At 37.2% G+C, this 27,210-nt stretch overlaps 1 protein-coding gene across 1 annotated transcript in view; it reads right to left on the bottom strand.

Annotated features, from left to right (window-relative positions):
• LOC122635701 overlaps positions 1-15,400 on the bottom strand; it is a 36,317-nt gene extending 20,917 nt beyond the window's left edge. The window contains exons 1-2 of the mRNA XM_043826217.1: positions 15,366-15,400; positions 13,902-14,143 (exon numbers count right to left, since the gene is read on the bottom strand). Of these exons, the coding sequence (XP_043682152.1) occupies positions 13,902-14,143; positions 15,366-15,368 (245 nt within the window). The 5' untranslated portion in view covers positions 15,369-15,400. The remainder of the gene's footprint in view (positions 1-13,901; positions 14,144-15,365) is intronic.
• Positions 15,401-27,210: the final 11,810 nt, after the last annotated feature.

The raw sequence follows: 27,210 nt of genomic DNA, 5'->3' as shown, positions 1-27,210 counted from the left end.
ATCTTTTTATCGCTTGTTCAAGGCGAAAAAAAAGAAGCGAAGAAAAGAAAAAAAAAATAGAAAAAGGAAAAGAAAGGAAAAGATGAGAAAAAGCTAAAATAATAAGTATCTACGTTTCTATTAGAAAATCACAAAGTGATTGTGTCTTTCCATTAGGATTCGCCATGGAAATGGACCATTGATAAGAACGTAGAAGCTCATCGATAACCAAAGTCGATCGTTACCGTAGAAATTCATCGGCTTCGGAGGCGTGGTTCTTCGACACGAACATAATTTTCCTTGACCGAAATAGAAGCTAAAGACAGACAGATAGACAGACAGACAGATAGACAGAGAGAGAGAGAGAAATAGCCAGAAGATTACCAAGCCATATCGGCTCAAGATTAAACCACGTCCTATCTCTAGGTGGGAAGTTCCTGTCTATGTTGCGAGAATATACGCGAGCTCTTAAACGTTCTACATAGAAGAGAGGATAGAGATAGATAGATAGATAGAGAGAGAGAGAGAGAGAGAGAGAGAGAGAGAGAGAGAGAGAGGCAAGGTACGAGGAGAAGGAAGGCGTCATAGCATCTCAGCACCTCGGCTTACAGCTTGCATCCATCGTTAGAACGTGGGTTCGTTCTAATTAACAGGCTAGATGGAGCTACTATTTCGGACAATTAATTGCAAACTACGTGACCACCCTTTGAATTTTCTGGCTTCTCATTCGTGTATAGTTATTTCTAATGAGAACAATTTATATTCAACAGGCGATATTCGATTCTGTCTGTGTTCCATTTTATTTACTCATTTCAACATCTATATATTATGTTTATGTTAATTATTTCGAAAATTGTAGGCATTAGCTATTTTGTCATTCATTTAATTAAATTCGCAATTTATAATGTATATTATTATTAGAGTTTTCAATATTCAATCAAATGATAATATATCATTGCTATTGATGAATAAGAAAGAGAGAGAAAGAGACATAGAGGGAGATCATAAAAATAACATTTGTCAGCTTCTTTCTTGAAGACATTTTAATCGATAAAAGCCACGGTTATCTCTCGTATAGAATATATACACATACGTATACGCGAAGGTACGTGAGTGCATATACACATATAATAATTATCCTTCAAAGCGTTGCAATTTACGTGCGACGATTCTACTTATCGCTCGCGCGTACGCTCGTAATTCAGCACTCGTGAATACATCATCATACACGTAACGCGCACGGCGCGAGGCAAGTAACACCGAGGCCGACGAGATTCGTGACCGCAACGATATTTCAAGCTTCATCCTATTATGATCGTGTTCTTAATACGAGGAAAAGTGATTTTAATGCGTTCGAGGAACGAACGTGCACCGATAATCAGACTTCCCTGCTATACCGAGCTACTCGTCATTTTTGTTACTCGTTAAAACGATACCGATCTGGATTCTTTCATAAACTAAAAATTATTGCTCGCTGTATAATTCAACGAAGCGAACAATTCTTCAGAGAAATCTCGCTAATCATTCTACTTTTTAAATTCAAATTGTTTTTTATACTTATCATCACTTAACGAAATGAGTTTTCGTTTGGGGAAAAAAGTGATTAATTAAAAGCAACGTTCTATTGCAAAAGGATCTAGACATCGGGCTTGTTCATCTCTTATCTAGAGATGGACACCGAGCAAGCGAGAACGTCAGACTCCATCTTTCTCTTTCATTCTTTCTTTCTTTTCTACGTATACACACGCGTGAGATAGAAAAGGATGAATAGAATACTCCTCGTCATAGTCGTCATCGGAGCCTCTCTCTTGCACCTTTTCCTCTTCCAGCCCTTTCTCCAGCCGACTCGACACTCTCCAAGTCCTCTTTTCGAGCCTCCACGATTCCTCCAGCTCGCAACGAGAGTTTTCAAGTCCCTCGCGGCTAGTGACTTCTTTGTACGTACGTCGGTTGCCTCGGCAACCCCAAAGAGTTTGCCCAGCTTTAAATATGTAGTTTCGAATTAGTCGGGTACAACGCCGCCGCTATAACCGCAAACAAGTCTCTAAGACGCGATCCAGAAGTCCGCCGACACCACCACCATTGCCACCATCACCCTTGGCAAAAGGGACAAAGGGCTCTTCACTCGTCGCTCTTTTTTCCTATCCTTCGGACCTTTCCAGCTAGACTCTATGATCAGACTGACTGAGTCTACCTTTTGATTAGCTTGATTACACTTTCCTTGACTATTTTCTTATATAGTTCATATATATATATACACATATATTTTTTTCTCTTCTTCTTTCTAATTCTATTTCTTATAATTATGGAACATCGAAGAAAAGTTTCAAGTTGAAATCAAGATCACCAAGAGAGAGAGAGAGAGAGAGAGAGAGAGAGAGAGAGAGACATTTTTCTCTTCTCTCAATTATAACTTTGTCGTTCGTTCAGGCAGAAGCTCGTTAATTAAAGTATCGACGACCTTACGAAGACGAGTAGCAGTGAACTTTGACTTTTCCAAGATGAGAAACAACTTCTCTATCTATTTGAGAAGAAAATAGGATTGTCATCATGGACAGATGGTTTTGCAGATGGCTTGTGTCAAAACGATTTTTCAAAAATGATTTTCAAAAATGATTTTCAAGAATATTTTGTTATTAACCTTTTGTCTTGATGCAATTTAACGCGTTAATGATCCCGCTGAATGATCGTGTGGAACTGTACGTAAATGAAAACTCGCTTTGTACGTCGGAAAATAAACGAGATCCACCGATTTATTTCTACTAATATTTAATTATCGGTGGCACATTGTTACTATTCCGAGAAACAAAAAAAATCATATTCAGAAATCCAAAAGAGATTAAATATTCAAGTGGACGTTACAATTGTTCGATATTTGCAAAAAGATGAATACTTCGAAATTGACAATCAGCTAATCTACGCATCTCATTTTTAATAAAAAACATTTTGAGATAGACAATCAGCTGCTTGTCAGAGACAAATTATACACGATGATGTTTTATAAATCTCTTTGTAAATAATTTCATATTTATGAGATACGTAAATGCATACAATATCACTCTCATTTTATCGAACAATAGTAATTCATCGTACTCGTAGTATGCGTATAGAATTAATCGAATAATCACAACATGCGTGTTTAGTTTCATCGAACTGAGCACGAGTATTAGCTACGTAGATTACGCTTATATTAGTCGGTCATTTTGCGTATCGCATATAACGTATAAAATACACGTTTACTTGCATACAAAGAGCTTTAGACCTAGCTCTAGCTTTGGCTCTAGCTCTAGCTCTAGCTCTAGCTCTAACTCTAGTTCTAGCTCTAGCACCAGCTAGTTTTATCTGAGCGAATAATGCACACGATCGTTCGTTCGTTCGTTCGTTCGTTCGTTCGTTCGTTCGTTCGTCCGTTCTCTTTGCCTTTGAATTTTCGAGGGATACACAAATTCCTCTAGCTTGGAAAAATTTTGATAAAGCTAGGAAGAGAAGAGGAATTTCGCACGGATATTTCGAAAAGTTTTCCGACCGATCGTTCGAAGCGATGATGCTGCTTATGGTGGATGATGGAACGATCAGTATGCGAATAACACGCGAAACGCGTTGACAGAAGCTGAGGCAACTCTGGCGCCAAATGTTATCGATAATGTCAAAGCTTCAGAAAATGTTTACCAACTCTGGACATTCTTTATTTTCTTTCACTTTTTCGATCTATCGAAATGGAGATATATTATAGTCATTATCACGGTGCCACGAAAGTTCACTCTTCCTAAGTGAAAAGCAAAACTTGATCTGACAAAAAAAAAACAAATCTTGTTTGTTCCAAGATTTTCTCTTCAATAATATCTTCCTTGGCAAGTTCGAAGATAACTTTTTATAAATCCTGTTAGAAAGAAAAAAAAAAAGAAAGGATCGAAGGATCGTCGTTTCAGTTTGCTGGATCTTCGAGATTTCCTTGCGATCGATATAAGATCGGATGATCTTTTTCATGTCGTTAAATAATAGCTGTTACAATCGATATACGATAACAATATCAATTATTAAAATTGCTTCATTTTATATCAAGATGAAATTCAACGAGTTAAATGCAGCGGTTTTACTTTCCATCGGTCCTTTGTTCCTCCTTAATGGCCGTCGTATAACCTTTCTTCCCTCTCTCTCTCTCTCTCTCTCTCTTTCTCCTTCTCTTTTAGAATTCGCCCTTTAAGACCATCCCTGAGTTGCACGATAGCACTTTAAAGAACGTTATCTCTGAGAAGTGTTTTCACCGGATATGTCTTCGTCCTTTCTTTTTCTTTCTTACACGAACGTTTCATTTCTCGTCGCGAGAGACGAGGAAAAGAAAAATCATGGCCGGCCAGCTGGATAAAGCGGCAGGCTATGGAAATCGCAAGAATCTAAATATTTATGTCTCTCTCGTGTGTACATAACGGACATTTTGCGCCAACTACTCCGCGAATGGGTGCACGCGAACGCATTCCCGCCACAGATTTAAACGTTACTGTAGATCGCATATGTATACATCTATACCTATACGTGTATATACGTATACGTATATAACACGTCATGTTTCAACATTCTGCAATGTGTCGGCTTTTCGTTGAAGAAAATGAAAAAAAGACACAGAGAGAGAGAGAGAGAAAAAGAGAAATGGAGGCACACTTTTGAAAAGTAACTTAAATATTTCATTCCAGCGAATGAATTCTGTCATTTCATTCTGCCTTGACATTTTGAATCAGAAATAAAACCGAAAAAGATAATCTCAAATGTTTTAATTTTGACTATGATACTACATATTTTATTATAATAAAAGTCTTTAGAAAAAAAGAAGAATAAAAGATGAATTGGCGATGTATCATCACCTTATTTCAAGTCATTTTCTATGAAGTTTTGAATAGTTCTTTACTATCTCTCTCTCTCTCTCTCTCTCTCTCTCTCTCTCTCTCTCTTTCTATCTTGACTATCCTCTAGCGATCCTCTTGGCTATCCTCCTCTTTACGATGGCTAGCCAGTAATAAAGTACAGTTGCAATCCGCATCGAATCCTTGGCTCGAGTCCGTACGCCACTCTGTTCGTATGTACGTCGGATTAGGAGAGATTTGCGAATACTCCTAGTAGAGAAAGAGAGAGAGAGACAGACAGAGAGAAAGGAACAACGAAATTCTCTTCACTTGACTCGCCTATTCTTCTACACGTCTATCGAAACGAAAAGAACGTATTTCAGTGAAAACGCCGATAATTCCAGCTTCGATCTCGTAGACGTCGCAAAAGCTTCAGACTTTCGACCTTTTCTATCGGAACCGCATCGATCTTTCTTTTTAAAATGAATGGGATCTATCGGAAAGTGAATTTTTTCTATTACAAACTATCTAATTAATTTTATCGTCCTACATAAATCTTGCTATTATGTTATACATAAAAATGAAGAGACTTTGTCTACTTTTACGATTTCAATTTTCCTTCTTTTTTTCCCGAATGACGAACTCAACGTTTTTACTATTTCTATAATTTCCAACGCGCGTACACATCTCTTCCGCTATTTTGTTAGACGATATTTAGTTTCGTCGAATAAAAGTCAAATGAATCGTATGCACGTGTTTGTTAGTAAAGAAAAGGATAATATGAACGTACAATAATAAACAAAGACAAATTTTACGGAACAAAGAATAAAACTCTAGAAAACGAATTCGAACGTGCAAGTAGTACAAGGGAAGAATGAAAAGCTCAAAAGCTAAACAAACTTTTAGCCATCTGAATGGATTTCATGAAAAGCTAAAGCTACTCGAGAAAACAAACGCTTTTCTCGATGGCTTGCTAACATTTCCTCTCTCTCTCTCTCTCTCCCTCCCTCTCCCTCTCTCCCTCTCTCTTTTTCTCTTTCTCTAGTTTGTTTTTATAGAACGCATTGAGATAAGCACCAAAGAAATTGAATTAAATGAAAAAGATTGGCGAAGAGGTGGATATTAATCAACGTCAATTAGCGTGCGTGAGCAGCGACGCTCGGTTAAGTGCCTTCTCCTCCCCTTCTTTCTCTCTCTCTCTCCTTCTCTCTGTTTCTGTCACACACATACACGTATGGACCTACCCCAAGGCTTTTCAATGCCTCTCGAGAACGTTCGTGTGGAAAGCAACAACATGGTGTTATTACGAGAAGAGAACGTCACGAAATCGTGACACGCAGGACCGTTTAATGTCCACCCTTCAGTGATTCCAAAAACGCGACAACGCTTTTTTTTTCTTTCCTGTTGGATTTCCCGCCTTTTCCTCGCTCTTCCTTCGAACCCTTCCCTTCTTTCACCGTCGCGTCGTGTCGGTGATCGTAATCGAGTAGAAAGCATGCTCGTTAAAGATAATCTTGAAATAGGGGTGGGGGTGTGGAAGCGAGGGCGAGTAAAGGGCAACTAGAGCTTTCCATAGTCGTCGTCAAAATTAGCGTCGTTATTATCGCGTAAAAAGAGAACTATATCATTTTTTGTCGCGACAGTTTTCGTACTAATGAAATACCCTTCAAAAATTTATTGTCAAATCGTAGAGAATAGCATTATTTTTAAATAAAATTATTTTAAAGAAGAACCTTTCTTCTCTCTCTCTCTCTCTCCCTCTCTCTCTCTCTCTCCCTCTCCCTCTCTCTCTCTCTCTTCCTCTCTCTCTCTGTATATATATATATATATATATATATATATATATATATATACATATATATATTTAATATTAGAATAGAGAAGTGAAACGATTTAATAAATTAAGTATTAAAAATAAGAATCGCGCGATCGTTATATATTAAATATCGTAGGTATTTAAGAGAACTATTAGATTTATTTTATCAAGAAAAAGAGAGAGAGAAAGGGAGAAGAAAAGAGAAAGAAACAGAGAGAAATAAAGTAGTTCAGAGCGGTGGTCGTTGCTCACCTTTAATCGAGGTAAACTCTTAAACGTCCCCGCCATAAATCTCAACTCATTAGCATAACGCATTAGAGAGCGTGGCCGCGCGCAATTAAGTAAGTATGCCATTCTCGACTTTCCGGTGTATTTCTCCTTTGGGAGTCGAATGGTAGGGAGAACAGGAAAGGGAGAGGGAAAAGGGCTAGAAGAGAGGAGAAACGCGAAGGCGGCTGCTGCTGTTACTGCATTATCCTTTTCCGTTACGCTTGACCCCAGCGTCCCTACCACTGCAGTTCGTTCGAAAAAAAAAGAAAGAAGGAAATAAAGAGAAATCATCCCCTATTTTCAACTTGATCCCTCTTGATCGATGGCCACGTTAAGTTCTCCCTTTTAGGGTGTCCTGCTATTGTTATTTAACGCGAGATCGAGCTTGCCTTCAAATAAGTTGACTATCTTCCTCTTCCTCTTCCTCCTTTCTCTTTTACTCTCTTTCACTCTCTCCCACTTTTTCTCTTATGTTAGCCGAAAGACGAAACCCAACGGGATCACCCTTCTCTTCTTTCCCGTTGGCTCCTAGGCTATCACACGCGCTCTCATCCCTGATCTCTAGCTTGATCTCGCGGTTCTGGATCGCTCGATCCTTCGAGATGGCTGCAGAGACCAGAAAGGATCTGTTAGGGTCGATTATCTCAAATGCGATGTGTACGGAGAATCGAATTACTTCCCTTCCTACTACTACTACTACTGCTACTACTACTACTACTACTACTACTACAAGTAGTACTACTATTACTACTATTATTATTATGATTATTATTACTGAGAGTCTCGACAAATATGTCGATAATCCTCTTTCGATAATTCTCTTTTATTCAAAGAATTGATAATGATTACAAAATGGACACTTTTATTACTTAGGTATTTTACAAAATGCATAAACGCATATTTCGTTTTATCTACTTTTTAACGAAAATTTATAGGAAGAACAAAAAAAAATGCATTAAATATCGTTAGTTCTCCTTTAACGTCCCGATCGCCGCGTTAAATGTGGTAAAGGTTCGATCGAGAGGTAATATCCAGCAGCTCTCGTTACATTTACATCGTCACGACTGACCTGATATTAATTATCGAATATCCGAGAACGTCTTCTTTTAGACCATTCAATTCGACGAGATGCAATTCCGTATTGTTATTATCGTCAGCAATTTTATTCCCGTTAAACGAATGCTTTCAACGAGTTCGTACTTCCTGCTATTCTCTATTTCCGAGGGAAAATAATAAATGCAACAAAGAAAAAAAGAAAGAAAAAAAAATATACGAAAGATTTTAAATACTCCATTGAAAAATACGGATTATACGGCCGTAATTTAGTACCTGAACTCGTGGTAGTAACTTCATATATACATTAAATCGAGTAATTATTTTATATTTAAAAAAAAAAAAGAAAAAATAAAGAGCAAATACAAAATTCTAATAAAAATTACAAGTATTTTTAATAGATGATCTTTACACGTATGCTTATTGAAAGAATATCTTTTTTCTTTTTTCTTTAATTATGCAATACCTTAGCTATGTATACATACACACATATATAATATATATATATTTTTTTTCCTCTTTTTTATCCGTGTATTTTTCTTCTCTTATTCCTCCTCTCTTCTCGTTCGTTTGTTCTGACTCACCAGGAGATTCCGCATTCGACGATGCTACGACCAAAGTGGAAAGAGGGGTGGAGGATAGTTAATATTTCACGCGTTAATGCGAGCCTGAATATTTCACCGTTGGACGTATATGTACGTGCATACATAGGTACATACGCGTTTCGTCTACCATACTTCTTCCCACCCATCTCCCTTATCGTTAGGCTCGCATCGCTTTGTACCCAGCTTCGCTATACCCGATAAATTTATCCTCGAAGCCACGACGACGATATGGTAGCGTGACTCCTTTATGTTTTTTCAACGCTTCGATTGCTTCGAAAATATCTACATTTTAATATTTTACATCATTATTTCACGTCACGTACGAAGAAATATCGCAATACGTTTATTTAGCTATAGTTATAAGATTTTACATCGATCGATACGTTTGTTTCCTCCTGAGATCGAATAAAATATTTAAAGTATCTATTTATACGTTATTTAATAGAAAAGCTTAGGATCATTATTTACTTATGGATTTTTATTTCTACTAATACTTCATCCCGTTAATTTTAATCACATCTACAAGACCAAATCTTTTCTATAAATTTATACAAGTGATTTACACTAGTAAAAAGGATAGAAAAGAAATAGATAAATGAATGAAGTAATAGTCTATTCCAGGAAACATCCAATGCAATTCTATAAATAAAAGTAAATTGAAGAAATAACAATGTCGAGTAAAAGTCTAAATAAAAAGGTAGATTACACGGTAGAAAGATGTTTCTTGCTTATAAGTCGAATCCCAGCTAAAAGTGACTAACGTGCTGGCGTTCGTAGCGTAGATACGTTGTACGTACACAGGTAGAACGGAGAAAAGTCATTACGTGGAGGATATCCGAGAGAACAGAAGAGAATACGTATGCGTCATCTGGGAGAAACGAGCATAGTACCAAGAGCAAGAAGCATCTTCCGTCCCGCGTGAAATCTCGTTTCGCGGTCCGCTTCGCGTACGCGAATAATGCGTGTAACGTAAGGATGCTGTGCCACGTGCGTTGACGTTCTCGAAAAAAACAAAGGAGAGAAAAAAGAAACAAACAACAAAATGACACACGGAAAAGAAGAAGAAGAAAAGAGGAAGGTGGAAGAAGAAAATGATGAGAGAGGGAGAGAAGGAAGAAAAAGATAGAAAAAGTTTTGCGATGAAACATAAAGCTCGAAAAGATGACTAAAAAGGAAAAAAAAAGAAAAAGTGCATGTTCGTAATAAGTAAAAGAAGAAAAACAAATAAGTAGAAAGGAGATAAAGGGCCAACCCTATACAGAACGTAATGGTACCATCCCCTGTCGTTGGAAGTACAGTGAGTTAGGGGGTGTCGTCGTTCCTACGCTATACTATCGAGCCAACCCCGTAATTATGTGAAACGAAGCGTGGAGCTGCGGTACGCGTTAACGTTCCGCGGTAATAGGAAGTGATAATTTGTGGATAAACGTGATATATTTTCTTGTTTTCTCTCCCACGTCCATGCAGCGTTACAACTGGCTTTCGTCTCTCTATTCTTCGACGTCGTACGAAAAAGGGATGTTCCTTTCCTTCGATGTGTGTTTCTCTCCTTGTCCCTTTACAAGATTAACGTCTATCAATTTTATTACTATTTGCGGTAATGTAGTCGAGATAATAAAAAGGAGCATATCGGAGGAAAATTTCACTCCTTCATTTCGATCTTCCTTTTTACACTTTAAACATCATTTTGGTTTCCAGGAAAATGTTGACCCGCTTTTCGAAGCCTGCTACTTAACTTTAAAGCGGGGTCAAACCCATCGAAAGAAAGTTCCTTACTAATTTAACGGAATTCCACTTTGGAAGGAAGTTTCATCAAGTTCCTTCCTCGCATCTTTTCGGAAAGATAGGGACGCGTTATCGTTTTCTTCTACCTTCGGATCCTTTAAAGCTCGATGCTCGAAGAAACAAAGTACAGAGTTCGGTGAAAGAAAAAGTTATGTGGTTTGAAGAAAACGACGTATAGAAAAAGGCAATACCAGTGAAACATCGTTTCGCTTTCTTCCAAGAGTTTCTTTCGTTCGAAAGGGAATTCGAAGGTCCATCGGACAAGCCCTTTTCGTTCTCAACCCTCCTCGATCTCTACCCTTTACTCGAGGGCTTAACGGATATCGGATATCCAACGAGCGACCTAAAAGCCCGTTCGTGTGTCGCTCAGACTCAATTAATAAAGCAATTCGATCATGGCAATTAGGCTCGTTAGCAAGCGTGGATATCGGACCGAACCAAATATGCCAGTGCACCGCAGGAATACGTCTAGTCGGTAATACCAAAACTACTAATCCTCTTCGTTTTATCAATTTTTTTTATCGTTACTCGACGATATCTAAACGTCAAAAGCCGTGTGATTTTATTCCTAGATAAGTACATCTTTATGATATATGTTTAACTAAAAACGTAACGATTTTAATTAACAAATAGTGAAAGAGAATGATAATTTAAATCTTTTCGAATTGTAGACGAAATTAAAGTATCGATCGTGGAAAAGCTTTCGAATATTACGCAGAATAAAATGTTGTAGAACGAAATTCTTAGGATTTCTCGTCGTACCTTTTACGAGCTTGATATTTCCACGACGTAGATACAATAGTGTACCGAGCTACGAAGAAAATCCCAAAAGACTTTGTACGCTTTTTACGTGCGATGATTACGACGAGCAGCTATGCGAAAGCAAGACATCGTCTACGTTGATAATCGCGATTCGTTTTCGAGAGTTCCTTTGACGGATTTAGCGAATAATCAAATACGATAATCGGATGTCTAGCAGCTAGCTATATCAAAGAACATCTTATTCACGTGAATTTCATTTTTATCCATGGAAAAGACCAAAGATCATATCGAAATCATCGAGCACTATAATTTATGGAATTTGTAATAACGATATTATTCATTTCTATCGAAACAGACGATCTTAAAATATTTTCCGCGTATTCACAATATAAATCAAAACGGAAATTAAGACACGATCGATGTATCAACCGTTTCCCAATATTCTAAACTGCTGGAGCATTCAAATATCTAATTGTAAGTTAGATTATTAATGCAATCACTAAAGAACCAGAGAGAGAGAGAGAGAGAGAGAGAGAGAGAGAGAGGAGCTAGCTAACCTTAGAATCAAAGGAAGGAACGAACGGATATCGACGAACGAAGTCGATTTATTTTCGATGACAGCATTGGGTCACCGGATCATCGTTATGCTAGAAGTTCCCCGTAAAATCCATTATACGGACAAAGTTACAGATATCGATGTCCTCTATTGTGCTTCCTTGTGGATTCGTTTCCACATATCGATGAAACCTACGAAACAAATACAATGGTATCCTATTTCTCTCAATGTGCAGGAAATCGTTGTGTTCTAAAGTCTCGTCGTTAAAATTAAAATACGCGCAAGATCAATTGACAAAGAGATTTTTTAATGAGACGAACATTGCTATCACGTAATTACTATGAAATTATTATAATTCAACGTATATCTCATCGGGAAAAAAAAATCTCATCAAATTCTTTATCAATCGACATGATTGAAAGTTCTTATAGGACCGTCCTGAATTCGCATAAAACGTCAATTTAAATATACTCTATTCGTGATAATTAAAATCCGTCGGCTTATCAAAAAAGCAACGTACTCTCAGATGATGTGGTCATTTTCACGTTAAATTTTAGCCGTAGTCCAAATACCAACGTACCACTAACTAAGTACATATGTATTTCATGTAAAAGAACCCTTCGTGGTTGCGTCGTTCGCTCTTCAAAGCGATTTAACAGGGGGCTTTTCCAGCTTCACTAACAGCACAGCGGGAAGAGCTATATTTTACGAGGGATAGATAAATTATTACAGCAACATCGGCCTAACGCCGAATTTCAGCCAAACTGACGGCCTCGGATAGCCACGGATATATGCTTTAAATTCGGCTTATGTGTGATTCCGTAATAACTTGAACTAATTTGTTCTAGGCAATTATCGAAATACATATATACATACGTACACATATAGATACATATTTATTACGTTTCATATAAATCATAACGTTGCTTTCTCGATAAGACAAAAATTCTACTTACTGTTCTAACTTGTGTGAATTTCGAGAAACGTTCGTAACATTATCGATAAGAGTACCCCAAGGAGAAAATATAAATCCAAAGATCACGCCTTTAGAGACGGCAAAGTCCAGACTTTAGCGGCAATTTTCTTCTCCGGTGATTCTTTTCAAAGGTTACACCCACAGATCGATCTTATAAATCTTAGAGATTATTTGCTCTTTTTTGGATGAATATTACACGTACGACATTTTTCCTCGATTTGTCGACGATGACTTTTCTAAAAGTTCAAAAGTAATTCGATCTGATTAGTTATAACGAAGTATAAATTTCTCTCTTTCTCTCTCTCTCTCTCTCTCTCTCTCTCTCTCTCTCTCTCTCTCTCTCTCTCTTTCTCTTCTGATAAGAAAGATAAATTGATTAAACTGGTCAAACTAACGATCTGTTCTATTATCATCGCAATAAATAAATTCGTTCTATGAAACATATATGAACCTAATGAACTCAAATCCCGAACTAATTTTAGTGGTCGTTAAGAAAGAACAGTTCGATGAAGTATAAAATGAAAGGAAAGTTCGATGTGTCGTCTAAGAGAACGTAACGAGGGATGTCGTTGACGTGAAACTCCCTAGACATCGACGGCGTAACAACAATCTAATTTCCATCGAGACTCACTACCGGTTTATGTTTACAAGAGTCGTGAGCGAGAGGGGTTGGGTCGTTAAAGCGCCAAGTAGATTGTTCCGTCGGCTCGGCTCGTTTCTCCTACCTAGATAGTACACTCGTGCGATGTTTCGTTACTATCCAGTATCCTGCTTCGACGCCCCTACTGCTAAACGAAGCGAGCTATTCTACGATTTTACTCCCTACAACTTTTCCTTTCTCCTTTGAATTTCGCACTATTTATTCTTATAGAGTCTAATTATTACTAATTTCGCTTAATTAAGACCGAATCTCTCGACTCTCTGTATTACGTGCTTTCTGTTGAAACGAAAAAAAAAAGAAAGAAAGAAAAAGAAAAAAGAGATAAAGACACTTTTTAAATATCAACTCGACTCGTTCTATTCCAAACAAAAAGTTTACCCATCTATTTCTTAATAATAACTTCTAAAAAGTGTATAAAAAAAAATAATTGCACGATACGATCGATCCAAGTATCTCGAGAGAGTACACAGCTTCTCTATTCAATTATATTACATAAATAATTCTCGTGTCCTTTTCGTGCTCGAATTATATATAATTAAGTCGAAGAAATTAAACTATTTCTAACATTCAGATAAACGATTTAAGCAAGTAAGAGAATACCTTGTACTTTGTAACATAAGCGGAGGTCTTTTCGTCGACAGGCAACAGTTTTCAGTGAAGAGTAGCGGAATTTCTCCTTGGCATTTGGTAACGTTGAGGTATTCGTCCGATAAGCGGTTTAGTTTACTAGTAGAGTACTTCGTTGCTGCCCTCGGTGCAACTATGCGTTCACCCTCGACCGATCTCACCACCACCCCAACGGCTTGGTGTCCGCGACAAACGTGCATCGAGATGTAAAGACCCTGAGAGATAGAGAGCGAGAAAGATGGTAAGGGAGAGAGAACTACGTTCGATATTGAGTTGGTAGACGAACCGATAACGAGAGTTATCTTCGGTCAATGAACTTGGAAAAAGGACGTTGGATCTCGTCTGATTGCGATTTGCTGACTCATTCGTTCCGAACGTCCTCTATATCTAGTCATTATTTTCATTCTCTCTCTCTCTCTCTCTCTCTCTCTCTCTCTCTCTCTCTCTCTCTCTCTCTCTCTCTTTGTTTCTTTATACATCTCTATATTTTTACGTTCAATTAATACATTTTGATAATAACAAGCAACGGTCATGCAAAGAAAATTAATTATATATTTTAAAATGTAAAATGATCGAAAAAAGAGAGCTACTTTTAATTTCAAACTCGACGAACAAACATTACATTAATTACTGCGTTAATATACTAATATGAGTGTGATATTATATATCTCGTAAAACATAGACTTATATAATCAATAATATATGAGCAATATTAAGATATAATATGTATCTTAAACTTTAGACTAATCGAATTGACAAATCTCAAATTGTACTCTATTATCTCGTTCTTTCTAAAAAATTTTTCAACGACCTTAAAAGCTAAGATATTCAAATACAACAAATGGTAGCCATTAGCTTGACAGTGACTACTTGTACTATGTAAAATGCATAAACACCTTAGGCAATCACTTGAATCTCACTATATGGAGATTGTTGAGTACAGAAATACTTGTTAAAAAATGTATAAAGAATATAGAAAAATTTCGAGAGAAGAGGCAAACTAGAGAGCACGTTCTAAAAAGAACTGTTTACAATATCGAAGTTGAACGCTTATAGAACGCTTAAATAAAACAATAGCGAACGTTTTTCTAAGCTCAAGGTTAAACATCGTGCGTTATCTTTCGTTTGTTTACACGCATGTCCTTTTGGCCGTTCTAAGAATTCTCTTTCTTTTTCTCTCTCTCTCGCTCTCTCTTTCATTCACTCTCTCTTTCACTCACTCACTCTCTTTCTCTCCCTCCCTCTTTCCTCGCTAAATAAAATATAGTATATAATATATATATATGTGTGTGTGTATATGCGTGTATGCGACGTGATAATTTCGAAATTCCGTATAATACAATCGATTATAATATATAAATTATTAATTATAAAGTCGAAAATATATTACATTCAAAATATATTATCTAAACGAAAAATTAAAATATTTATAATTACCATAAAAAATTCCAATGAGAAGAATCAAGATTCTTCGCGTTCCAGAGAGCTGCTTACACCACAAAGGCCAATCTTCGACTGCGAGACAATGGCGAGTAACTTTGTTCGGCACAACGACAAATAAACGACCACTACTTATTTTGTTTATACGTTCATATTGCATATAAGACTTTCGATATAATAGAATATATAATACGATCGATTACAATATATAAATTATTAATTATAAAGACGGAAGTTGTTAAAAATATATTATCTAAACGAAAAATTAAAATATTTATAATTACTGTAGAAAATTTCGATGAGAAGAAGCAACTTCCTTCACGTTCCAGAGAGCTGCTTACACCACAAAGGCCAATCCTCGACTGAGAGAGAATGGCGAGTGACTTTGTTCGGGTCAAAGACGAATAAGACCACTTCTTATTTTGTTTATACATACATACTGTGTATAAGGCTTTTGATATAATAGAACATATAAACATACAGTAAGATATATATCTGATAAGTCGAATAATAATAATCATAATAATAATAATAATACGTAATATACTAATACGTAACATATACAATACACAGATTTGTTGTGCATAATTCCTAATTCAATTTATTTCAAAAATTTCATTAATACTATATTATATGAAATATGAATCTTTTGATAATAATTAATCTGTATCTAAATTTAATTGGATGATCTGCTTACTCGAGTTAATATCAACGAGTTAATGAAGTATATTCGTGAAGTATGTTCGTAATGAAAAATAATCAAATATAGATGATTTATGTATTTCGTTGGATCCGCAAAGATGTCGATGCAATCGATGCAACAATCTTCTAATTACGCGTCACAGTAATGGACAATGGCTGACAAAGAGGTCGACGGGAAAGGGAAGATAGAGGAGTCGCTCAACCAAAACGCTAGCCAATCAGCATAGAGATGTAATCGAGTACCTCGTATAATACCAACCAATAGGTGTATACTGAAATTCTGTTAGATATGAAAGCATGTGGTCTATGCTATTGCAGTAATGCAAATAGATAAATTTATATAGAGATAGAGCGACAGAGAGAGAGAGAGAGGGAGAGAGAGAGAGAGAGAGAAAGAAACGACAGAAAATGAGCAGGTGTGGAATATACGCTTCGAAGTTGATTAATCTTATCGTTAATTAATTTCGTGCCACGAAAGCGAGGCGTGGTGTTTCGATAGGAATCGTGCGGATTATGATATCGTTCTCTTTGTTCTTCTATCTCTATCTCAAAACGAGCGTTTTTGTTAATGCAAAGCTATTGCATATCTCTATATCGATAACATAATATATCTGTCGGAAAACTTTCTATATTCTTCGTTCCATCTCTGATGAAAAGCAAAAATGAATAAAAGTAAGAAAAAGAGAAATAGAGATAAAAAGAAACAGAAGGAGAAAGAGAGAAATAGAAGAACATAAGCAAATTTGTCGATCTATGAATCGTTCAACCGGATAATATTCGCTGTGGCATTAGTATCCGTTGGAACGATAATTCCCATTTAATAATTAGCGATCGTACGTCAATGCGTTGTAACGCACGCGTACGGCGCCGCCGGCTTCGCGAGTTCGTAATTGCAGCGGCACCAACGAAGTACGTCCGCCGCCAATAATAGCCGCGAGACCGCCACCATGGGGATTGCTTAAATACGGCCACGGATAATATTTTCATTATCCTCGCCCATTATCGAATTAATTAGTGAAAGAGAGAGAGAGAGAGAGAGAGAGAGAGAGAGAGAGAGAGAGAGAGAGGGAAGAAATGAGAAATCGAGATCAAACGCGTACACGTAATGTTTCGACGCTTTCGTACCTTGCTTTCCCTTGTTATTTTAAATTTCTAACGACAGTCCGCTTTTGTTCCTACAAAAAATTGTACGTTATTTTAGTTATATCTAATACTCGTAGTACACTCGTAGAATAATTTATTCTGAGCAAATTATATTACATCTACCTTTTGTCACATTCGCGATGAGAAATTTACTTTTCTTATTAAAAAAAAAATTATACTGATTTAATTATATTTTACATATATCTTTGATGAATCGCCATTCATCGTGTACCTGTTACTATACTTTTAACTACTAATAGCGTAAATCGTATGAATGAAATTGACGATCGGAAAATAATGTAATTATGAATGAAACTGTCAAAATCAGCTGATATTAAAGAAAGGAAAGAAAGCAAAAAAAAACTTTCGTTGGAATTAACGTTCATCCAAAGTAATTTGAGGAGATAAAAATAACGAGGTGTGTATCCCTTAGTATTATACTTAGATAGGGAGAACACCCTTGAATTTTCCAGTATGTTGCCCTCGCATAATTCCTGTCTGAGAAGGAAGTAAGAGGTAACGAGTGGATTGAACTTGAAACAGGGCCCTTCGAATATAGTCGAATCAGGTAGGTAGGTACGCTTTCGTAATCCCGCACAGTGCACATTCTCGGCCACCCTCTTGATTCATACATATTGCTCGAGGGTACCATGCACACCGTAATCCGTTCTGATATACAACATTGGCCTAACGTATATGTGCGCCGGCTGCCGGGACATCAATGTAATGATGGGACTGCACGTGCCGTACCAAACCGATACGTTACGAAAATTTTGAAAAGAATCATTATTTCGATCATCAATTTTCTTCCTACGTTTTAATTTTATCTCATTTTTTTTTTATCTCACTTTTTTTCTTCTTTACATTTGTATCGATCGATCGAACTAAAAAAAAAATGAACTTAAACATGTTTTATCAACGAGAAGTAATTATTGCTTCTAAATGACTTCGATTATTGATGAAATAAATTTGAAATGTTTTTCAACGGATTAATTTTTAAATACAACATGTTATTATGGAGACTCGTTTGATTTATTTTGTCTTAAATGACTTAATATTTTTATACGAATTAGATTTTAATAGAGAGAACGAGAACGCCCATTCAATCTCTCTCTTTCTTTCTTTCTCAAATCTCGCTCTTCTTTCTTTCGTCAATAATTACGACCAGGTGGTATTAATAAAAGCTTTCCCGGGTATAAAATTATTTACAACACGAAGAGTGGATTAACAGGTACATGTCAAACAGATTTTACTATCACCGACATACCGATAAATTTCGTAAAAACCAGACGGGCGAACCTTTTCGAGAGTGTGAAGGCCAAACGCGCGACTGATCCAAAGAGAGGGAGAGAGAGACTGAGAGAGAGAGGACAATCGATCGATTTCGAGATGGAGCATGAAAATCCACAGGTCCATCAAACACCTTTCTGTCGCCATATAAATAGCTTTCCAAACGATTGTCCTTTAAAATTCAAGTCGATGTTCGTCCACAGGGATAATTTTTCAAAACTAAAAAGAATTTTATATTCGATGATGCAAACATGAATACCAAAGTTTTGATTTGAAATGTAATATCTAAAATTCATTCCTATGAGCAAGTTATTTGATTATGTTCGTTTAGAACGCACCACGTAGCACGCGTGACCTCATTGTGAGTTGGTCGATGAAGAAATGTATAGATCTCGAAGGAATAGAAGAGAAGGATAGCAAATACGGTTAAATTTTGCAAGAACAGACGACGCTTTTTGTTAGTAAGGACCTCGCGTTCGTTGTAAAGTACTCGACAATGGAGACAACCGATACTAATCTAATGCAACGTAATGGCATAAGTACCGGCAGTGAGGCCATATGGACTTTAGATTATACGCTACGGTCCATTTAGCGAGGGTATGTCTGGCAAGTGGGAAAACGCTATGAGACCACGAGGGATCTCCAGACGAACTTTCGAAACGTATACTAATTGACTTTGCCTAGAGCTTCTTCTCCATTACGCACTTGGGTTACGATCGAACGATACGTGAAGAATATTTACTGGGCCATCTATGAAATTTAATCGAATACCAAAACGTTTATGTATATATATATATATATATATATATATATATATATTTAATTAAAGAAAAAAAGAACTTGTATTTAATTACTTTTAAATATTTAACCTACTAGAATATATTGCTTTCAAATCGGAAATATACCTAGAAAAAAATTTTGTAAAATGTTGAACGAGTCCTATTAACAATTTCAATTATACACCATAGGAAAGTCCGTCCTATTGTTCTTCCATGAAATTGTTAAGGGTGAATCGAAGGGTGGTTCCACGTTTCGTCTCTATCCCCGAAGTAGTCGGAACGCACTTGCGAGCACTTTCAGGTTCCTCAGGCGAAATACGTGCTTGGTCCCTGCGTATATTCGCAGCAGTAGCACTCACGTAGCGAGTCGAGATTGCACGGCAAGGCGAAAGCCGTGGATAAGAAGGGAAACGTGAGACGGCAGAGAGAGACAGTGCTAGTCCTCCTCCGCGGTGCCATTAGCTCGCTAATCTTAATGCAAAGGGGTCGGTGCAACAACCACCACCATCACCAACGCTACTACTACCAATGCACCCAACCGGCAATGCTATCGTCTACTAAAAGGAGAAAGCGTTGGTACAGACGCCTGAGAGATCGTTGCTTTCCTGACAAGGACCCTCTCTTTCTTTTCGGTCTGGCTTTTCTCTTCTCCCTTGAAAGCATTTTGCAAGGCCTAAGCTTTCCATCAGAAATATTCAAGAAACTCGATTTAGGTGAATTCTTTATCGGCGACCGTTTTGAAATGAAAAGGATCTTGCTCTTTCTTTCTCTCTCTCTCTCTCTCTCTCTCTCTCTCTCTCTCTCTCTCTCTCTCTCTCTCTCTCTCTTTCACTTTTATTTATCACCCATACTAGAAGTCTCTCTATCTTTCTCTTACTACCCCAAGTCTTCTTCGACGCCTTCTTAATATACCCCACATATTTCGTCGTACCACAACCCTGCCCTTCTTCTCCTCTTCCTCCTACCTCACGGAAAAACGCAAGTCAGGAACCGGGAAGTTGTGCGAGGGAAAAAGATAGAGAGTACCGCGTTATGAATATTTTAGAAAATCCAATTTTCAGCATTGCCACCTCACCGTCCCGACCGTCCAAGCAATCTCTGACCCTTCCTCCTATCCTCTCTCTCTCTCTCTCTTTACTTGATATCTTTCTCTCTCATCGTCTTCCTATACTCCTTTGGACCGTCTTTGCACCAAGCGAATAAGGTGCATATGAGAGAGTAAGATAGATAGATAGATAGATAGATAGATAGATAGATAGATAGATAGAGAAAGAGAGAGGAGAGAGAGGGGGAGAGAGACAGCGATGTACCTCGACAATATTGACTTCGGTCGGGGACAACGTGGCTCACCGGCTGACGAAACTTTGGCGCGAGATACTTTACGTGCCTTCCCACACAGTACATGGATAGAGACGAGCAAACTACTGACCTCACCGTCTAAAGTAGCAAAGACATTCCAAAGCGTTCGCCATACTCTCTTTTTGCTTCTCCGTTGATTCTGGACATCCCGTTGGGAACGTGCCTCCATTCGCTGTTATCACGACGAAGCAACCATTGCTGAAGCATGTTCGGCTCGTTCAACTTGTCTTCGGAATATCAATCAATTTCTTTTATCGTCCTGATTTTACGTCTTTCTAAACGACATCTAAAAGTCGATTCACAAGGCATAAAGGATTCGTAAACAACGGATTAATTCCACGAATTAACATTCTAATGGTAATACTCGTTTTTCATTGACCATTTTAAAAATACATTTTTTCGAATTTTATACTTTTCGATTGAACAAGTTTTTTCCTTCCTTTACACGTTCGTATTTATTTTCGGAAAGAAATTGTATCTTTAAAACAATACTCACTGGTTTCTCTCTCTTTCTCTCCATAATTAATTTCTCATAACTCCGAAACATTCATTGGCTTTAAAATTTTCCTCCTATAAAATGTTTATAAATAAAGAATATGTTTCTACGAAATTTGAATTAACGTTAGAGTAATTTGTAAAGTTTGTTGATTAATAAAAACATATTAATGGTCAATATTAACATTATCGTTTTGTTTCAGGCAATCATTTTTGAATTTATTCGGATTACGTTATAAGAACGATACATTTGATATACCGTTTTGATAATTGATATGAAACAATATATCTGCATGCAGGTGTGTATGCGCGCGTGTGTTTATGCACCTCAATCGCAAAGTCACGAAGAGCGTTCGATATTAAAAGAGCACAAGGACGGTTGAGCTCGTAGAGCGACGATACGCTCGCGCGACACCAAAATGCATCATAATAGCGATGCGAGAGAAAATTTTCAACGAAATATTAATAACCTGAAAAAGCGGGAGCAGGAGCGCAAACGCATTTCCCAGCGTTATTTTCGCAACGGCGCGTACACCGTGCGCTCGCGTATGAATCTCATGAATCATGATCATGACCGCAAATTTAAAGGCGGCGCTTCGAAATAATTATCGGAGCTATGAGAAAATAATCGCAGAGAAAGAAGTGAACATTTTAAAAGGTGCTGTTTTTTCCCTCTCGAAAATGTAGGAGAATAAAAAGGAAGAAAAGAAAAAATAGAAAAAAAGACAAATTGTTCGGTCAAAAAGCTCTTGAAAAAGCGTACTTTAAAAAAGGTCGATGCAAAATGAATGTAGCTACTAAATGAGAGTCGAAATGAGAATGCTTTTTTATTTGTGATATGTTGAATTATTTTTACACGAAAAAGGTATAAGCGTTCGACTTACTTTTATTTAGCTGAAGTAATTAGTAAGAAATATATTTGTTTGGAAACATATATTTGTTGGAAACAAAATAAAAAGTCATTTATATCCGTGGTCTCTCTTGATATACGAATAATTGATATATCCTCTTCCTCTAACTAAATCCATCTAATTAAGATATCTAAAAGAAGTCCGTCCGAATGACGATTACGCTTGAATTTTTAGAAAAAATTAACGAGAGATGAACTCATATACAAAAAAAAAAAGAAAGAAAAGAAGAAAAACAAGAATAAGAAAGAGTAAAGTCCAAAAATATTCCTAGTTTTCGTTTCCAAGGAGAATCTGATGCTTAGACAGGACGCTCGAAAGGGTTTCACCTTTGTCAGTGTTTCTATTAAAATCTTTCTTTCTGTATACTACCAGTAGCTGGTCGATACGACGTGATGCTCCAGTTCCGTTTCAATTTCAACGCCGAATGCACTGGAAGTAGAGAAAGAGGAGGAACGAGATAGCAGAATGAAAGGAGGAGGAGAAGAAGAAGAAGAAGAAGAAAAAATAGAAAGAGGATGAGGTTAGAGTGGGAGACAGACAGAGAGAGAGAGAGAGAGAGAGAGAGAGAGAGAGAGAGAGAGAGAGAAAACTTCCCATAGGAATGAATACGGCAGTGTCGGCAACTCGTTGCAAAATCGTCGGAAACAATGCGGGATTTGCGACGATTATTAAAGAAAGAGAGAGAGAGAGAGAGAGAGAGAGAGAGAGAGAGAAAGAGAGGGAAAGGGATGTTTGTTTTATCCAGGCAGCGCTTAACTCGGAATAGCATATGCAAACGAGCTTTTTCGATGGTAGGTACCTCCGACTACACGCAAGCTACCACCACTACCATCACTTTTAGAATTCTATGGATAAGAAAAGGCGAAGGGCAGGAGACAATGCGGATTCGCGCGGAGAAAACTTTCGATGGGGAAGGAGTCTTCTTCCTTCTCGTTGCTTCCACGCAATTACCTTTCCAACGTGGTCAACGATTTTTCTACAAATCGTTCGGTCCCTCCTTTTCTAACTTTGTCCTCTTCTCTAGAACCTTTCTTTCGCGTCCCATTCGTGTCTCGTCGATTCTTCTCTCGATTCATTCCCTTAATGCTTTTGGTGACTTCGGGAAGTGGATCGTTCGCTTCCTTCGTAAGATACGATACTGTTCTTTTTCTCTTAGAAAATTTTAACATTCTTTTTCTTCGACGAGGAATTTGATATGAGGAAAAAACGGCTATAGTAAACACTTAAAAATTACGTTTTTCAATGTATTTTTTGAAACGTTGAACGTCGACGAATTAAAAAAAAAAAAAAGAAGGAAAAAATTGAGTAAAAATAACGTCTCCTTCCTTTCCGTTTCTATCAAAACTAAGGATAACGAATGAAATTTTCGGTATAATCGCTTCGCCGTGCAATTAACATGATTACGATCATCGTTCATGATCGCATAATCATCTTGCTATGCTATGCAGAAGCAGGCAGCTTCGCCAAGGCTTCGTACAATTTCTCAGCGTCATTTCGGATTACAGCTGCAGGACTTCTTGCTGCTATCTTCCTGGCGACGTCGTGAGCTCGCTACCGATTTATTTCACGACCTGTATGGCTTCATCTCAGGGAATCGTTTAAGACCGACTCGATAAACGGAACGCCTAGCGTGCGGAAGCCATGATCTTTTTTCTAAATCGTCCCTTAGGCGTCGTTCGACGATAGCGATGCGTTCGAAAAAAAAGAAAAAAAAAAGAAAAAATAAAGAGAGAGAGAGAGAGAGAGAGAGAGAGAGAGAGAGAAAGCGAAAGAAAAAGGACGAAGAAAGAAACACACTCGAGCAAGCAATCTCAGTGGTAATTGTCCGTAAGCGGTGCAAAGATTGCGGCTAATTTCTGCTCCTCCGTGCGTGCATGGAATTATTCTCCCTTTATCTTTTCTCTTTTTCTATTTCTCTCTCTCTCTCTCTCTCTCTCTCTCTCTCTCTCTCTCTCTGTCTCTCTTTTATCTCTTTCTTTTTCTTTCTCACTTGAAGCTTTCGTAACTTTTGTCTTCGTATTCCTTTCGCCAAAGATCACAAAAGGGTGGACTGCGTACGTGCGGATTCCGGAACGCATATTTTCCCTCGTCCGTTTGATTTTCCCAAGCCCTTCCATCCCTCCTGGAACCATCAACCTACTGTTTCCTTCGTGGCCAATGGCAGCAGGTAAGCACGTATGGCACAAGTTTTGGATTGATGCCAAAAGACCGGTCGAATCCAGCCGCACGTACAAAACTTGATAGAAGCTACGATGGTGAGGAGAGAAAGAGAAAGAGAGAAAAAGAGAGAGAGAGAGAGAGAGAGAGAGGGAGGAAGGGAGTTTGGAGTAGTCGCTACCCTGGAAAAACAGTTGGCTAGCCTACGAAGAGGAAAAAAGAGTAGGTAAACTCAAAAAGCTCTTACTATACCGACTGCAATGTTCTAAACGATTTCGCTCTTTACATTTTTTTTTTCTTTTTTTTTGGTAAGAGAACTTTTATAAATCATTACGAATTGAAATCATTAACAAACAGTCCAAGAGATTTCAATAATCAAATCTCTATTCTCAAATCTCTTTTCTATCATAATAAAAGAAAAACAAAAAAAAAACTATAATTCTCTTGTATTGTTCGAAAATTGATTCCATTTCATTTGAATCGAATAGAAATTTCTATTAGAAAGTATGACTAACTTATTCCAAAGAGTAGAATTCGATTCCCTTCGTGATGTATGAATTGTTAAAGACTACCTTTTCCGTTGAACTTGTACATAGCGACGTTGAAAAGAAAAAGAGAGAAAAGAGTAACAAAAATTGAAGTCTTGCTGGAGAATCATTGTTAATTCATGTGTCGGTGGAAGCGAGTACATCGACGAAGAATTTACAACGCTACGTGAAATCCGACAAAAATCAGGATAAAAAAAGAAATCGGCAAATTTCGCTTGAAAAAATGAGAGAGAAAAAGAGAGAGAGAGAGAGAGAGAGAGAGAGAAAGATCGTAAATTCGACAACATAAACATACACCTATAGCATGTAATATTATGTTCATTGAACAGGATGCAAAAGTCAAAGATCGTTGACTCAGGTGCAGCTCATGAGTGAAGATAAGAAAAATGACGTTATGTTTGTAAGCTATTTGACGAGTCAGAAGACACGTGCAAGATGTATATACTGCAAGTGCAAGACAGACTTGTATAATAACGGGGAATGTAGAACGCGATAAGTTTAAAAAATACTAATATTTACCGAACAGAAATGTTTCGCCATGAAGAACACATGTGTTACGAACTGTCCTAAAATTGGATTCGAATAAATAACAGATAACAATATATGGCAAATGATCATATCTTTTTTATGATCCAAATATACGGTACCTAAATATAAAAATTATTTCACCGACCCTTCTCTCTCTATATTTCCTTTTATTTTACTTCATTACTCATTTCATTTATCTCTTTTCCTATAAATATAACGAAGTTAAAGACCTTTGAACGTTGATGTAATCCTAAAATCTCGAAAAGAAGGAAATTATTAACAAACGAATTAAAAGTTGATTAATAAAAAAAAAAAAAGCAGATTAAAAACGAAACGTTATACATTAAAGGAATAACGATATCGATTGTTAGTAAAACGAGCAGCAATTCGTACACTACCACACATTCATAAATCCTCGTAAAAACAATTTTGTTCTTCGAGCAAACTGTAGCCGGACAATAGTTATAAACTGAGAAACATTACCGTTTTATTATCGTCCAGGGTGTTCAGCGTTTCGTTAGTTGGCCAATTAGAAGGAGTCACGGATTTATGAGGCATTTAATAGAGACACTTTGGAGTGTCTGCCATTCGTTGGAAGAGTTAATGGTCACGATTGGTGGGTTCGCGAATGGTAAAAAGAAAACTAAAACAAACGAGAAGAGATTCGAAAAGGTTAAGACGAATCGTCGGTCTAGTCTGTATTTTTTTCCCCTAGCATTTGCTTGGATTTTCAGTCTTCCGACATGGTCAATGAATAAAAATGAAATGCTAACGAGCGCGCCAAGAACTACTAGATAGTACTACTAGTAGTAGTTTAACGTACGAGCGACGTTTTCGTCGCTGTCTTCTTCCTACTCTCTTTCTCCTTCTTTCTCTCTTTCTCTTTCTCACGTGTGCAGTTAGAAAGGGTGAACGTGCTGGCGTTTCCTTTATTAATATTCAGCGATTCCTTCGAGTTCGAACGGAACCGACGTAAGGAATCGTCTTCGAGAGCGTCAATTCCGAAATTTATCGAACAGGCTAGGTAACTGGATGTCCTACAAGGTGTTAAGAAAAAGAGTTCAACACTTGGGTGATTTATTTCAAGATGCTTTGAAAATTTGATATTGCGAATAAAAAATTATCTTATAATAACAAAAATTCCTATATCAGAGAACGAATAAACTCTTCTTTTTTTTACACCCGATGGATACGATGAATTTTGAGGAAATGAGAAAGACGAAAAACGAGGGATTCGCAAAGGGAGATCTGCTTGTATACTAGGTGTGATAAAAACCCAGCTTTTCTTCTTTTTTTATTACAAGATCCTTTCCTTTTGTTTTCTTTTTTTTTTCTTTCTGTTTCTTACGTTTTATCGTCAGTAGTGTCCTGTTACCTCCCCTCGTTACGTCGAGCATAATGAATTATAGCACGATATCGTTTTACTCATCTTCCTACGTTTAAACAGACACACACTCGCGCACACATAGATCAAGTTTATAAAAGTGTAGCATGCTCCTGTAGCAGAAACTTCGCACGGTTTCTGGTTTACCGAATTTCCCTCCGTGCTCCATATTTTTTTCAATTATTTCACGAGAGACTGACGGCTCGTCCCAGCTCTCGTTTTTCTCGCTCTATTTGACGTGCGTACGAGAGAGAAACACGAGGAACGAAAGAGATAGACCGATGAAAGAGACTAGGCGAGAGATTTTGATTAAAGTTAAACAACGAATCAAAATTCTATCCACGTCGATTCTTCGTTTTCCTGATCGAGAAACAACGAAGATAAGAGGAGACTTTGCGGGGACGCGAGAGAATAAAATATGATCTCATTTATTTTTCTTCTAACAAAGAGGAATAGAAAAGAGATCCCTGACAATAATATATTTAATCTAAAAAGGAATTAGTATTATCCAGATTATCTATATATATAAAAAAAATGAATACAAAA

Source organism: Vespula pensylvanica, chromosome 19, assembly GCF_014466175.1.
Source record: "Vespula pensylvanica isolate Volc-1 chromosome 19, ASM1446617v1, whole genome shotgun sequence".
In the NCBI taxonomy this organism is placed as follows: Eukaryota; Metazoa; Arthropoda; class Insecta; order Hymenoptera; family Vespidae; genus Vespula; species Vespula pensylvanica.
The sequence above is the reverse complement of the archived record's forward strand: the minus strand, read 5'-3'. Positions and strand labels throughout refer to the sequence as shown.